At 38.5% G+C, this 13,485-nt stretch overlaps 1 protein-coding gene across 1 annotated transcript in view; it reads right to left on the reverse strand.

Moving 5' to 3' along the window:
• TMPRSS15 (transmembrane serine protease 15) overlaps positions 1–13,485 on the reverse strand; it is a 92,241-nt gene that overhangs the window by 49,037 nt on the left and 29,719 nt on the right. The window contains exons 9-12 of the mRNA XM_032786010.1: positions 10,845–10,953; positions 5,131–5,240; positions 2,481–2,618; positions 1,288–1,437 (exon numbers count right to left, since the gene is read on the reverse strand). Coding sequence (XP_032641901.1) covers positions 1,288–1,437; positions 2,481–2,618; positions 5,131–5,240; positions 10,845–10,953 — 507 coding nt within the window. The remainder of the gene's footprint in view (positions 1–1,287; positions 1,438–2,480; positions 2,619–5,130; positions 5,241–10,844; positions 10,954–13,485) is intronic.

The following is a 13,485-nucleotide window of genomic DNA, read 5'->3' on the forward strand; positions in this document are numbered from 1 at the left end:
TTTTGTCTGGACCCTCACTCACAGACCAATCCGGCATGGTTGAACCTACCAGGAGCAAAAAAACCCCACCAACACAGATTTTGGGGATCGTTAGAGCATGCAAGCTGTCCCGCCACAACAAGGCACGGACACAGAGGACCCTCCTTTAATTATTTATTAATCAAGTCCCATATCAGCTTTTCCATGATCCTCAACTAAATTGAAAAAGTTGTCTTTAGAAGTAGGTGAATGAGACATGAAATGGAAACGTCATCCCTATTTTGAAAATGTCTGCAAATATTTCAAGCAATGTACTTCTTTCTGACCTTGATTCATTAATTCTCTGAGCAATCTGAATCAATTTGGGGAAACTTGTCCAATAATACATATAGTTTTTCTTTGGAGCTTGTGCTGTTTATATGTATTATTATGTAGTATGCATCATTTTGGCATGAGGAATGGGACCATATAATATAATATGATGTGAAGAAAGTGAGGTGAAGGTTAAATCTAATTTAAGTTGAAAGTAAATCTTTTATAGTGTAGGTTTGAAGTATTATGCTGATTTGGTTCTGAGGCTTGTTGAACGTGTATTCTCTCTTTTGCTTTTTTGGAGAGAAGCAAACAAAATTGAACATTTTTAATATCTGTGTATAATGATGCAAACTCCTATGTTTACATCAGACTGAGGCAGTAGAAATCTGAATGTTGAAAAAATGGTAATATTGCATATATAAATTGTCAGTTTAGATCTAGTGAGGTGAAAGAGGAAACATCTAGAATAAATGAAAATCACTGCCAAATGTTTTACTATATGAATTCCATGTTATTTCAACTGATTTGGCTTGCAGAATTTGAGAATGAAAATCAGATACTGTTCTCAAGACTGTTTAGGGAGTGTACATTTATGTATTAAAGCCAGATTAATACTTTATACCAAATAACGTATTGGGTAATTTTGCCTTTTTTTCTTCAAGTAACTTCTATTTTTGCAGATTACAATTTTCTGTATTTAATTAATCACTGAATAAATTCTGAATAATTCTCAGTCTCACAAACAGTTTGTTGTGATGATTGAAAGTGAAATTCAAACTACATTGATTAGAACTGATTCGGTTGACAGATCATATGAGAATATTTTTGTTTTCCCATTGAATAAGCATAAACTTCAGATTCAGTTTTCTAGAATGAGTATTCACAATTACTGATTCCAATTGTGCAGCCCATGAATAGTCTCTATTTGTTTAAAATTAACTTTTTTCTTTGGATGTTCCTTTTATTAAACTCTTTGCTATAATTTGTTCTTACCTGACATGTTGCCATATGTATGATCATAATCAGGGCCAGACATAAAGGGAAAGGTAGGCCCACTAATTCTCTCCCATTCACTATCATCTTCTAAATCTTGAATCCAGTAACAAAAGCCATCTTCAAAATCGCAGTTAATTTTTTCATTATCTGTGAATAATATCAGATAAGAGCGTGAGATTGATGATTTCATCAGCATGTCCAACTGTGCATTTTTATGAAAAAACAGTTTGAATTTTTAAGAGTGCCTGTGAGGATTGCAACATATGGCCATTTTTGATTCACTCCGCTCAGGAGCAAAATTATAAAGTTGAAACAGTGTATATGTTTTCCTAATGAGCCTGAACTCCTTCATGTGCTGCAGTATCCATGGAGCTGACCCTAAGTGCTCAGGCACTTAAGAATTCCTTTGATGCTTGATAGCTCAACAATATCCCATTCTCTTTTCTCCTCCTTTCCTTGTGTTCATTCCAGCTTTGTTCCTTTTGAAGGCTTCCATAATTCTTTTTCTTTCCCACACTTTCTTGCTCAGTATTCTTCCTCAGTAGGAAGGGGATCTTGTCTTCTGCCCACCATACCTTCTATTGCAGCTCACACCTTATGCAAGGGTTCCCAGAGCACAGGAATCTTGGCCAGCCAGCTGCCTTGTGTAGCTGTATTCTTCCCCAGGGTCATGCCCTCTTCACCCCCATTACTCAAAAAGCAGCATCCTAGACAGCAATCACCTGTCCAGCCTATGACTAATTTTTTTCCTGACTATCTGGAAATATCTAAGTTTAACTCACGTAGTTGTCCTTCATTTGTCACAAACAGATTGGCTACTTTTAAATTTTCTTCCAATATTTCTATTGACTGAAGCTGATATGCTCCTCTATTTCTTTTAACTGTTCTAGGACCATCACTCATTGCAATGAGTTAAGCCACCAACTACACAGTTTAATTCAACCTCAAGTGAGCAGATACTGAACAAATGGTAAAGCCAATGATTTTCATTTGCTCACTCTTAAATATATTTCTTATGACATATCCACGAGCTTTAGTTTTATTAAACTTATAATATAAATATTATTATAACATCTTGATACTGCAATCAGTTTCACACAGGCAGATCTTAAGGCTATACAGATTCATGTGGAAGTCAATGGAGCTTTGAAGAAGCAGAAGGGCCCACCAATATGGATCCAGACACTTACTGCTTAGCTCACTGGTACAAAATGTGGTATATGTTGCTTTGAATCCATTATAATTTTCAGAATAATCTGTAATAAACTCTGCTGTAGCCTCATCAGAAAAAATGTAAACTGTTCCAGGATTTGTCCCCCAGAGCGAAGCTAAGAATAAATAAATAAAAAAGCAACAATCAGTTACAGAAGGTAATTCAATGTCACTTAAAATGAGTGGTGCTATTATAAAAAGAGAGTGAGCATGACTGTTTCTTTCAATTCTGAATAAATCCCTCTTTACAGAAGTGCTAGCTCTATCTAAAAAAACAAACAAAACAGCATTTTTCTAATTAGCTAAAATATAATTACTTTTGTGAGGTAAAGCTCTGCCCTCAGATCTGCACATTCATCTTTAACTTCAGCACAGATGCCAGCTAGTGAACAAAGTACGTTTTCTAATATAATGACTGTAATTAATCTATGGTTGTGATTTAATTGTATTTTGCAATATCTAACTATTCACATATTAGCTCTTCAACTTCATACTTATTTCCCTGTAAATATTCTGGAGTTTTTGATACGTGTATAAAATCCAAAACTCTAAGACCAGAAGGTCGACTACATGATTTCATTACTTGAGCTTATCCCCATGGTTTGGTAATTTAATATTTTTATTTTTAGAATCAAAGAACTTTAAATACACTATGATTACTTTGTAGTTTTATTTTTTAAATAATGTATACATCATAAAACTATGAAAAATGTAACAAAATCAATTAGAGTGTAGTCAAAAATCATATATGACTGGGAATTCTAAAAATTATTTTTGAGACTAAAGGGGTAAATGCAATAAGTAACTCAGTCATGTAGTTAGCTTCCTGGTTATGAGCACGAGCCAATACCCAACTGAGGTCAGTGGAAAGACTCAAATTAACTTTAGGAGGGGAGGGATAGCTCAGTGGTTTGAGCACTGGCCTGCTAAACCCAGGGACCTAGACAGATTAGAGAATTACGCCAAAAGAAATCTGATGAGGTTCAACGAGGATAAGTGCATAGTCCTGCACTTAGGACGGAAGAATCTCATGCACAACTACATAGTACAGGGACCAAATGGCTAGGCAGCAGTTCTGCAGAAAATGACCTAGGGGTTACAGTGGACGAGAAGCTGGATATGAGTCAACAGTGTGCCCTTGTTGCCAAGAAGGCTAACGGCATTTTGGGCTGTATAAGTAGGGGCATTGCTAGCAGATCAAGGGACATGATCGTTCCTATCTATTCAACATTGGTGAGGCCTCATCTGGAGTACTGTGCCCAGTTTTGGGCCCCACACTACAAGAAGGATGTGGAAAAATTGGAAAGAGTCCAGCAAGGGCAACAAAAATGATTAGGGGGCTGGAGCACATGACTTATGAGGAGAGGCTGAGGGAACTGGGATTGTTTAATCTGCAGAAGACAAAAATGAGTGGGGATTTGAGAGCTGCTTTCAACTACCTGAAAAGGGGTTCCAAAGAGGATGGATCTATGCTGTTCTCAGTGGAAGCAGATGACATAACATGGAGTAATAGTCTCAAGTTGCAGTGGGGGAGGTTTAGGCTGGATATTAGGAAAAAACTTTTTCACTAGGAGGGTGATAAAGCACTGGAACGGGTTACCTAGGGAGGTGGTGGACTCTCCTTCCTTACAGGTTTTTAAGGTCAAGTTTGACAAAGCACTGGCTGGGATGATTTAGTTGGGGACTGGCCCTGCTTTGAGCAGGGGGTTGGACCAGATGATCTCCTGAGGTTCCTTCCAACCCTGATAGTCTATGATTCTATGAAATCTTTAAAAATATGCCAAAATGATAATTTAAAACTAGGGGGATATAGATATGTATGTACCAAATTATTCCCTTCTACATTTTTTAGCAGAATGGAAACTCTGTGTGGAAATCCCTTGTAATTCTTTCTTCATGGGATATGTAGTGCCCCACGGAAGAGGCCAAGGTTCTATCCCCTGGATCTACAGATCTTGGAGAGAGCTAATGGTGGTAAAGTGCATATGGGTGTCCTATGCCTTTATACTACCACCAGATCTTTTCCCCAACAATTCCTTCAGCTCCTGGGAAGCATGGCTGCTGCAGAAGCAATACTATCAAGGGATCTCCAAACTGAAGCTTCCTTATCCCCCACAAAGTAACCATGTGTGTATAAGGGTGAGGTGAGATAATGTCACAGAGGCAGAATTTCATCTTTCTTCACTATATATCCCTTTCTCCATCCAGACACTATTTGTAGTGCACATTTTCCTTCTCTTACAAAGGCAAAGAAGACTATAATGATAAGGAAACCTCCCAACTTTTTCTCTAAATATGTATTTAAACCCCTTATCAAAATATGGAAGTTGCTTAAATGGTTTTTTTCAGGTAAAATACAGGTGGAATCCCACTTCTTTAAAACAGGATACAGTGGTAAATACTATGCCTTGGTGATCTTCTGATTTATTTAGACCATAAGCCAAATAAAGCATTAAAAAGTGACTCTCTCCTTTGTATCTTAGAAAAAATTTAGCAAATTACTTCAAATGAGTAAGAAAATATGTTTAGATCAGAAATCTACAGAGAAAAAATTAATTTGGACAACTATATACATGCAATTGATTCACCTCAAAATATAATAATGATTGAAAAGTAATCCTGCCTTACCTCTTAAAATCTTGCTTGGTCCTGTACCTTCATAAATATTTAAAATGTCCGCATATTGTTGCGTATCAAAGGAAGTGAAGTTTAGTTTAATGGATAATCCTTGATTTGTACTGAAATAACAAAAACAAAAGAAAAAAAGTAAGATTATATGCTTCAGTAATTTACCTTTTCTGTAGTAAATGAACTGTTCATATGAAGGCTGTTTAATGGATAGTTCAGAAAGGTTATGGGAATTGCATTCTCAGCTTTTCTAATCTGTGCTAATCATGGTGAAATTTTAGATGAAGCATTGCACTTTGTATAATAGCAAAAAAGAACAGACGGGAACCCTCTTCAACAGTGGAAACTGTAGGAAAGATAGCATACAAAACAAACCTCACTTAAGCAACTGCTTAATCGATTATCCATACCACCTTTTTTAGGGTTCTTTTAATTTTGCTTAACTAGAGAAATGGACTCGAGAGTTGAATATTAGTTGTATAGATTTTTATTAAATATCCTTACCAGCAGCAACTAATATAATAAGATATAGAAAGACAAAACTAATGTTGGACTATGATTTGGATAACACAAACTAAAAAATTGGTTGATATAACCATTCAGGTTTTCAGAATCAAATTAAACAACCACAATAGAAAATAATATTTATCCTCAATTACTATCTTGGAGAGGTGACTTAGTTTAGATATTTGACCAGGAATCACTCAGAACAAGGCCCTGCAGTTTGGTCAGTTACTTTCATAACAATTCACCAACGTCTCTTTCCCACTGGATCTATAGTAGTCAACTGTTATTACCTATTTCCCAATGAATTATATTAGCCCCAGGATCTAACTAACACTCCTAACCATCTAACAAACTCATGCCTTTATGACAAACTGTATAGACTGAGTGCAGTACAAGAATCTTGTATACTTGGTCTCATTTTATGTCTGTATACACCTAGAATTTAAAAGGCAGTATGCAACCATTCATTATGGTAGCTGATTGCACTTTTTTTTTTTTTTTTACAATCTTAGTTAACAACAGAAACTTTTTCATTTCTAAAGCTACTTTACAATAATCTTGATTGGAACTTATTACAAAGCAAGGACACACACTATAACTCTGACACTCTTTAAAGCACATATACAAGCATGTACACTTCCTTACTAAGTAGGTACCGAGTTTGAAGAAGTGGTCAGTTGACTAATTTGTGTCATCATCTAAGAGAAAATCTGTATCACCTGATCTTTGCTTAGTGGTCAGCTTTTTAGCTCAGTTATCATTCACAGTAGGTGTTCACATTGCAAATACAGATGGAGCAAAAGACAGACACAGCTATAGTTTTTCGCCAGTGGGCTAGTAGGCAACCAGAATTTCTGGAAAATAGAAACATTCAGTTAAAGACTTCTATCCGAGATAGATTCTTAATGTCAGCAGGAGCAGTCCCTGGTGGTTGGTCCAGGACCTTAGTCCAGATGTCTTTGGTTTTCAGGAACTGATGTACTCAAAGAGACAGGCCCTTTGATCCCATTTCTATTGGGGACAGGCCTTTTGATCCCATTTCTGCTGGGTGGTTCAACTTTATCCTTTTTCTTGGAAGTGCTGGAATGGACCAATTAGATGGTGACCCATATGACTTCAGAAGATTTGAAATGACCAACCAAAATAAGAGTTGTCTTTTCTCATCATCCTCTCAGGGAATAAGACATCAGCTTTTGAGTTCTTGCAACTGGGATTGGAATTTTCCAGGCGCTTTATGCAACATGCTTTGTTACACCAGTTTATGTACAGCAAGTTAGGTCATAGCTGTTGATGCAACCATCTTGAGACGTATCTTGAACACTAGCTGGTTTGCTCTGGTCAGCAACTAACCACCACAAATTGCTTTCTGTGACCCCCTTTGCGGTACATCTTTTGGCCAAATTTGCAGTTATGCTTGCTCAAGTTGCAGCTTCTCCAGCAACTCTCTACTAGTTGCTGAAATCTCCAAAGTTCATACCATTCATACAAAGTCCCTCCGTATTCTTTGATACTCTTTAAACTTGTTATAACAGTCCATTATACAATGCAAAATCAGTTCAAGAACTGTTGTTTTCCAAGGGGCCAAAACAGCTGTATAAATCTTCCATTTCTGTTCTCCTTCTTTCAGCAACAATGATGAGACCTTGGTATGTATGGCTGAGCTGAGTCCATGCAATATATATAACCAGTTACATTTCTGATTATTCCACTCTGTGCTTAAGTGTCCTTATAAACTTACTGTTCGGTTTCAATTTCTTTTATTTATTACCATCTTTCACTACAGATGTATTTCATTAGCTTGACAGCATAAGCGTGCTTGATTGCAAACATTAGGCTTATTTATCACTGAAACTAAAATAGATCAATATAAACACAATCACTTTCTTTCCTGACAATACTGCTCGTGAATAAACCCTGTCATTAAAATCTTCAATATTTTGCCCCAAACTGTGTCACCTATAGTTGCCTTTCCTTTGTATACATTTTAATCATAATAATAGATTTAATTAAGTTCCCTATTTCACTACTGTATCTGGCACATCATATAATATCAGTGTTTGATACTAGATAAATTTTTAATTCATTCATTCACAGACAGGAAAAAGTGGAAGTCTCTTTAGCTCCATCCGTACACTCCTGCAAAAGCCTGCAGCAACTCTGATTTTCCTCAGACTATTGAAGAAACCTAGTTGTTAGACCTTGAGTTTTTATTCTTTTTACCATTTGTTCTATTTTTTCTAAAAGGCTTTAATGCTCGGGTAAATTCTCATATAGTAATAACTCATAACCTTGGTTACTACCAGAACCTACAGATTCCTTACATACATAAACGTGTACTTCAGGGTTTGAACCTTCTAATAATTTGGAATCAGAAGTTGAAATGGGTAGCTCTTTTTTTGAAACTGATTGCTAATTTGTGGCTGTCTTCTGATACTTGGTATATGACGAGTATCACTTTAATCCCCAAGTAGCCTTTTTTAAGTCAAATGAACTTTTGTGGAGTATTGCGATAATCAACAAGAGTAAAGATTTCAGAATCTGTCACTTAGTCCATGCCACTTTCCTCCTTGTTCCAAAACCATAATTTAAGTTCAGAAGAACTGGGGTTGTCCAACCTATGAGTTGGATCTATGCCTTCACTTCTAAGTATTTCACAGCAAGAGGGCCGCCCAGAGGTTGGGAGGGCAAGTGGGGAAATTTGCCCCAGGCCCCGGGCCCCACGAGCCGCTCTGGGTTTTCAGTAGTGGGTCCTTCAGTGCAGCAGTAGACTCAGAGCGAGTGAAGGACCTGCTGCTGAACTGCTGCCGAAGCCTCGGAGTGCCACCCATTGAGTACAAGAGCCGCAAGTGGTGGCGAAAGAGAAAAAAAAGCTGTGATTGGTGGCCCTTAGGCTGTTCTACTGCCGCCGCCTCATTCTTTGGCGGTAATTCAGCAGTGAGTCCTTCCCTCCGAGAGAGACTGGCTGCTTAATTGCCACCGAAGACCCATCCCTGCCCCAGACCCCTTGAATCCTCTGGACGGTTCTGCATAGCAATCTGTTGCACCAGGTCAATATCACAAGTGCTGCATCCTATTCCTCCCCATCACATTCTCCATATTTTTTCTAAATGATTCTCTCCGTACTCTCCCCATCAGAAATACATGATGGTCCAAGATCCATAGGTCCACTGCCAAAATCAATTAATCTTTCCAATAGAACTATTAATTTGTTCTTCTCTGTGGTTGATTCCCAGCAGAAGTCCAAATACAATTTGAAAGCAACAGTCTCAACATGTCTGTCAGAACCAGTTAGGAGATACACAGGGAAGAAGGTTTCATGCAGCTTGTACTCCTTTTTATTTTTCTTTTGTGGCTGTGCATAGATAGAAACATAAATATATATATTTATGAAAATGAAAAAAATGAAGAATGCTGTGAAAATGCATTGGGGGAGGACTTGTGTAATGAAATATGATGGAGTGAAATTGACTACACTGTTGGTATCATATTATGTTTATGCTTTTCATAAAAAAAAATGAAATTATGTCTTTGTAAAGGAAACAAATAGAAAAGGGAACACAGCTCCCACTGGCGGTGGTTCACCGCTCCAGGCCAATGGGAGTGGAGGGAAGCGGCAGCCAGTACATCCCTTGGCCCAAGCTGTTTCCCGCAGCCCCCATTGGCCTGGAGTGGCGAACTGCGGTCAGTGGGAGTCGCAATTGGCCGAACCTGCGGACGCCGCAGGGAAATAAACCAGCCTGGCCTGCCAGGGGGCTTGCCCTGGTGGGCTGCGTGCCAAAGGTTTCCAGTCCCTGGTGTATAGTATATAGAACAGTATAAACAAATGACTGTCTGTATGAAATTTTTTGTTTTGACTTCACTAGTGCTTTTTATGTAGCCTGCTGTAAAACTAGGCAAATATCTAGAAAAGTTGATGTACCCACTGGAAGACCATTGTGCACCCACAGGGGTACATGTACCCCTGGTTGAGAACCACTGCTCCAGGGGCTAGGTAATAGCAGTTCATATTTGGACACATATGCATAATCACAATTCCTCTTGGAGTAATCATAGCTTCTACAGCAACATTTGAAAGAGTGTAGCATATGGTCCCCTCACTAGCCTACCTGGAGGTAGCCCAGTCCAGAAAAGTATTCACCATGCTTCAAATTCTGGGAAACATCAGGCTAAGGAGCACAAGTTGTCATGCATCTGAAGATAAAATCTGACCCTTAATATATAGTACCCACTATATCTGATTATTAGTGTTTGCCAGAAATTACTAGTGAATGGCACGGCAGATATCAGAAGCTGAAGAGTGGTGATTGTGTTTATAAAAAGAAAAACACAAGACTTAAATGTACTGCTGACTAGTTGAGATAAATGGGCAAGTTAAGGATCTGCTGTGACAGAATAACCTCAAAGACTGGGACTTTCAAAGGAGCCTGTGTGATTTAAGATCCCAACTGCCATTGAGTTTCAGTAGAATTTGGGTGTCTAACTCCCAGATTAATCATACTCATTGAGTACATGAGGATCACAAGACTGCCATCTTTTACAAAGTCATTACAAGAGCCTTTGCCTCTCAACGTAGTTTTGAGTTTGCCACTTGGCATAGAGTGGGATTTTCAAAAGCAACTAAGGCCCAGATCCTTGAAGATAAGTCCCATTGAAATCAATGGGAGTTAACTGTCTAAAAACCTTTGAAGAGCTGGCCAAAGTGACTTAGGAACAGAAGTCCCATTGACTTCCAGCAGAAACTTGTGTCCCTAAGTCACTTAGGCATGTCTGAAAATCCCACTCGTCAACAACAGCATTATCTCTTTCAAAACTACTGCTTTGAAGGTAATATTTCCAGTAATATTTTATGAAAGACAACATTCTGCACTATGGAGAGTCAATTGAGTGGCAAGACATCCAAATTATCCAGAGCAGACATGTACTTCCATATACAGAAATTCAGTACCCAAAGTTTCTCACACCATCCCTACCACCTCATGCATCAAATATCTTAAGTGAGAAAACTGATGGTATATTTCATTCTTGAAGTTTGTGCCTTGTGTTAAAGAAAGCTGTGTACAGAAATAGAAGAAATTTCTATTGTACATTTTACAGGGACATCTTAACAGAGAATACAAAACACAAGGAATAAGTTCTGATATACAGGAAATGAGAACACCTTACAATGAAATAGATGCTAGGTAACAACATGTTTTGAAGCTACTTACCGTATAATCCACTGACAAACAATGTTTGAATTATAAGGTTTTGGATAATTAATAGAGTAGAAAGATCCAGAGGAGCCAGTCAACATAAATTTTCCATCACAAGTTGTAGCTGTAAAGAAATAATCATTAATATTTGCATAGAACAATATGAAATTTGAAGGTATTGCCTGAATTAAACTGGACTCAGAAACAGGCTTACATCCACAATTTTGAAGATGTGTTATAGGGAACAATCCTGCATTGACAGGGGGATAAGTTAAATGACCCAATAGATTTTTCCTGTCTCTAACTCCTATAACTGTATGATTTCACAATACAAGCTTGATTTTTTTTTGTCAAAAACCCCAGTAAGAACTCATGAAAATGGACAAAGTTTTACGTTTACACATTTTGAATTTCATAGGGTATTTTTTTTTTTGCTAAAACAGAGAGATTGTCCTAATCTTACATTAAATACTTTTCCTGTATCCTCACTGACATTGATCGTTATGGTAGTCTTATTTTTAAAATAACATAAGTGTTTTCCCCTATACATTCTATTTACCATTTAGATATTTTACTAGAAAAATAGACAGTTACTATATTTTAAATGCAATGTGTGACAGACCCAGGCCAGTGGGTTACAGGAGTCTGGTAGAGGGCAAATATACTGGTCACTGAATGAGTAGTTTTCTGTTCCCAGAGTGACCAGAGCAGGGGCTGCAATAGAGTAATCAGGAACCTGCTAGAACCAATTAAGGCAGACAGGCTGATTAGATCACCTGCAGCCAATCAAGGCAGGCTAATCAGGGCACCTGGGTTTGAAAAGGAGCTCACTCTAGTCAGGTGAGGAGGAGCCAGAAGAGAGGAAGCGTGTGTGAGGAGCTGAGAGTGAGAGGGTGTGCTGCTGGAGGACTAAGGAGTACAAGCATTATCAGTCACCAGGAGGAAGGTCCAGTGGTGAGGATAAAGAAGGTGTTTGGAGGATGCCATGGGGAAGTAGCCCAGAGAGTTGTAGCTGTCATGCAGCTGTTACAAGAGGCACTATAGACAGCTGCAATCCACAGGGCCCTGGGCTGGAACCCAGAATAGAGGGTGGGCCCGGGTTTCCCCCCAAACCTCCCAACTCCTGATCAGACACAGGAGTTGATCCAGACTGTGGAGAAGATCACTGAGATGAGCAAATCTGCCAATAAGCGCAGGACCCACCAAGGTAGAGGAGGAACTTTGTCAGAAATGCAACATATTACTCAGGGAGCAAGAGAAAGTTGGTCAATTTGATACAGACCATAAGAAGTTATATATTGTTAGTAAGAAATTTTTGTGTTTATTAATATGGATGTGGCTATTACCCCATTAATAATAATAATAATAATAATGTGCTAAATTTATAAAGTGCAGAAAGGAGTGGTATTTTCTTATAGAGGTATAGCAAAATAGGTGCCAGCCTCATAGAGTTATCACCCCATCATGACTAAGGCAAAGTTTGGCATATGCTTTGTTTGTTCAACAATATCCTTTTGCTCCTCTCCCATCCCCCTTTCCTTTATCTGCTCTCTCTCACTATCTGCCCCTCATCCAACCCTCCTAATCACAGACCTTGGACTGGCTGTAAGAGGACTACACAATACAAAGGCATTAAAGCATAAATGCACTAATCCAATCCGGCAATTTCCCCAACAGTCACAAAGGGTTAGTGTTTAAAGGTACTGGCACAGGGCTAGCTGGAGTTATCCCTTTTGATTTCCCTAGCCACCTCACTGGTTACTCTGGGCTGTTCCAACTACTTCCCTTGCAGAGAAAGGAGGCATCTCTGGTCAGGACAAGGCAGAGTCTGAGCTGTCATTTTAACTTCTTCTGCCTCATTGCTGGAGCCTCTAGGAAGCTCCAGCTGCTTCCCTTGCTGGGACAGAAGAAGGTTCTTTTGGTCCAATGTGCAGTTTCCTGGAGATTGCTTTTGTTGCTTCTCCATCCCAGGAGAATCTAGACAGCTCCAGCCATTTGTCTTCGGGGTTGGGTGCATTTAGGATTTAATCCTGCTCTCATTTAAGTCAATGACAAAACTCTCATTAACGTCAAAAGAGTAGGATCCAGCCCATCTGTTTCATGTGCAGAATCTTTACCTGCCAATGAAAGTTTATTTCTTCATTGCTAACAAAGGTTAATCTCTTTTAGCAAAGTAGCAATGCTGTGAAGTAGGTGTATTATGGTAGACAAAAACAGGGTTGTTAGCGCCCATTATGAAAAATAATGCCCCCAAGGGATGAGCCTCCAGATTTCCTTTCCTTAGGCTGATGTGCTATACTGCTGCGTTTCCAACGAAACTATTTAATAATATAAACAGTTTAGGCTTTCCCTACTTCTCTGGAGACTCCTTAACTGCTATTTCTAATTGCCCTTCAGTATTGCCTATTGATGCTGCTGCCCATAGCAGAGCCAGAAGGAAACATTTTATTGATAAAACTAGAAAATGAATGTATTTTTCATCATCTGTTGTCTGAATCTCTGCTTAAAAGCTTATAGATTTCACTATACTTTGTCAAAGGCAGGAAGAAACTGTTAGAATTTCACCTTTCCTGTAATGTATCTATACATCTCTAGCATATGCGAAACTCAGTAACACTAGAGGGAGAAATAAACCGGGGAAGAGTGCGGGAGGGAA

Source organism: Chelonoidis abingdonii, chromosome 1, assembly GCF_003597395.2.
Source record: "Chelonoidis abingdonii isolate Lonesome George chromosome 1, CheloAbing_2.0, whole genome shotgun sequence".
Lineage (NCBI taxonomy): Eukaryota > Metazoa > Chordata > Testudines > Testudinidae > Chelonoidis > Chelonoidis abingdonii.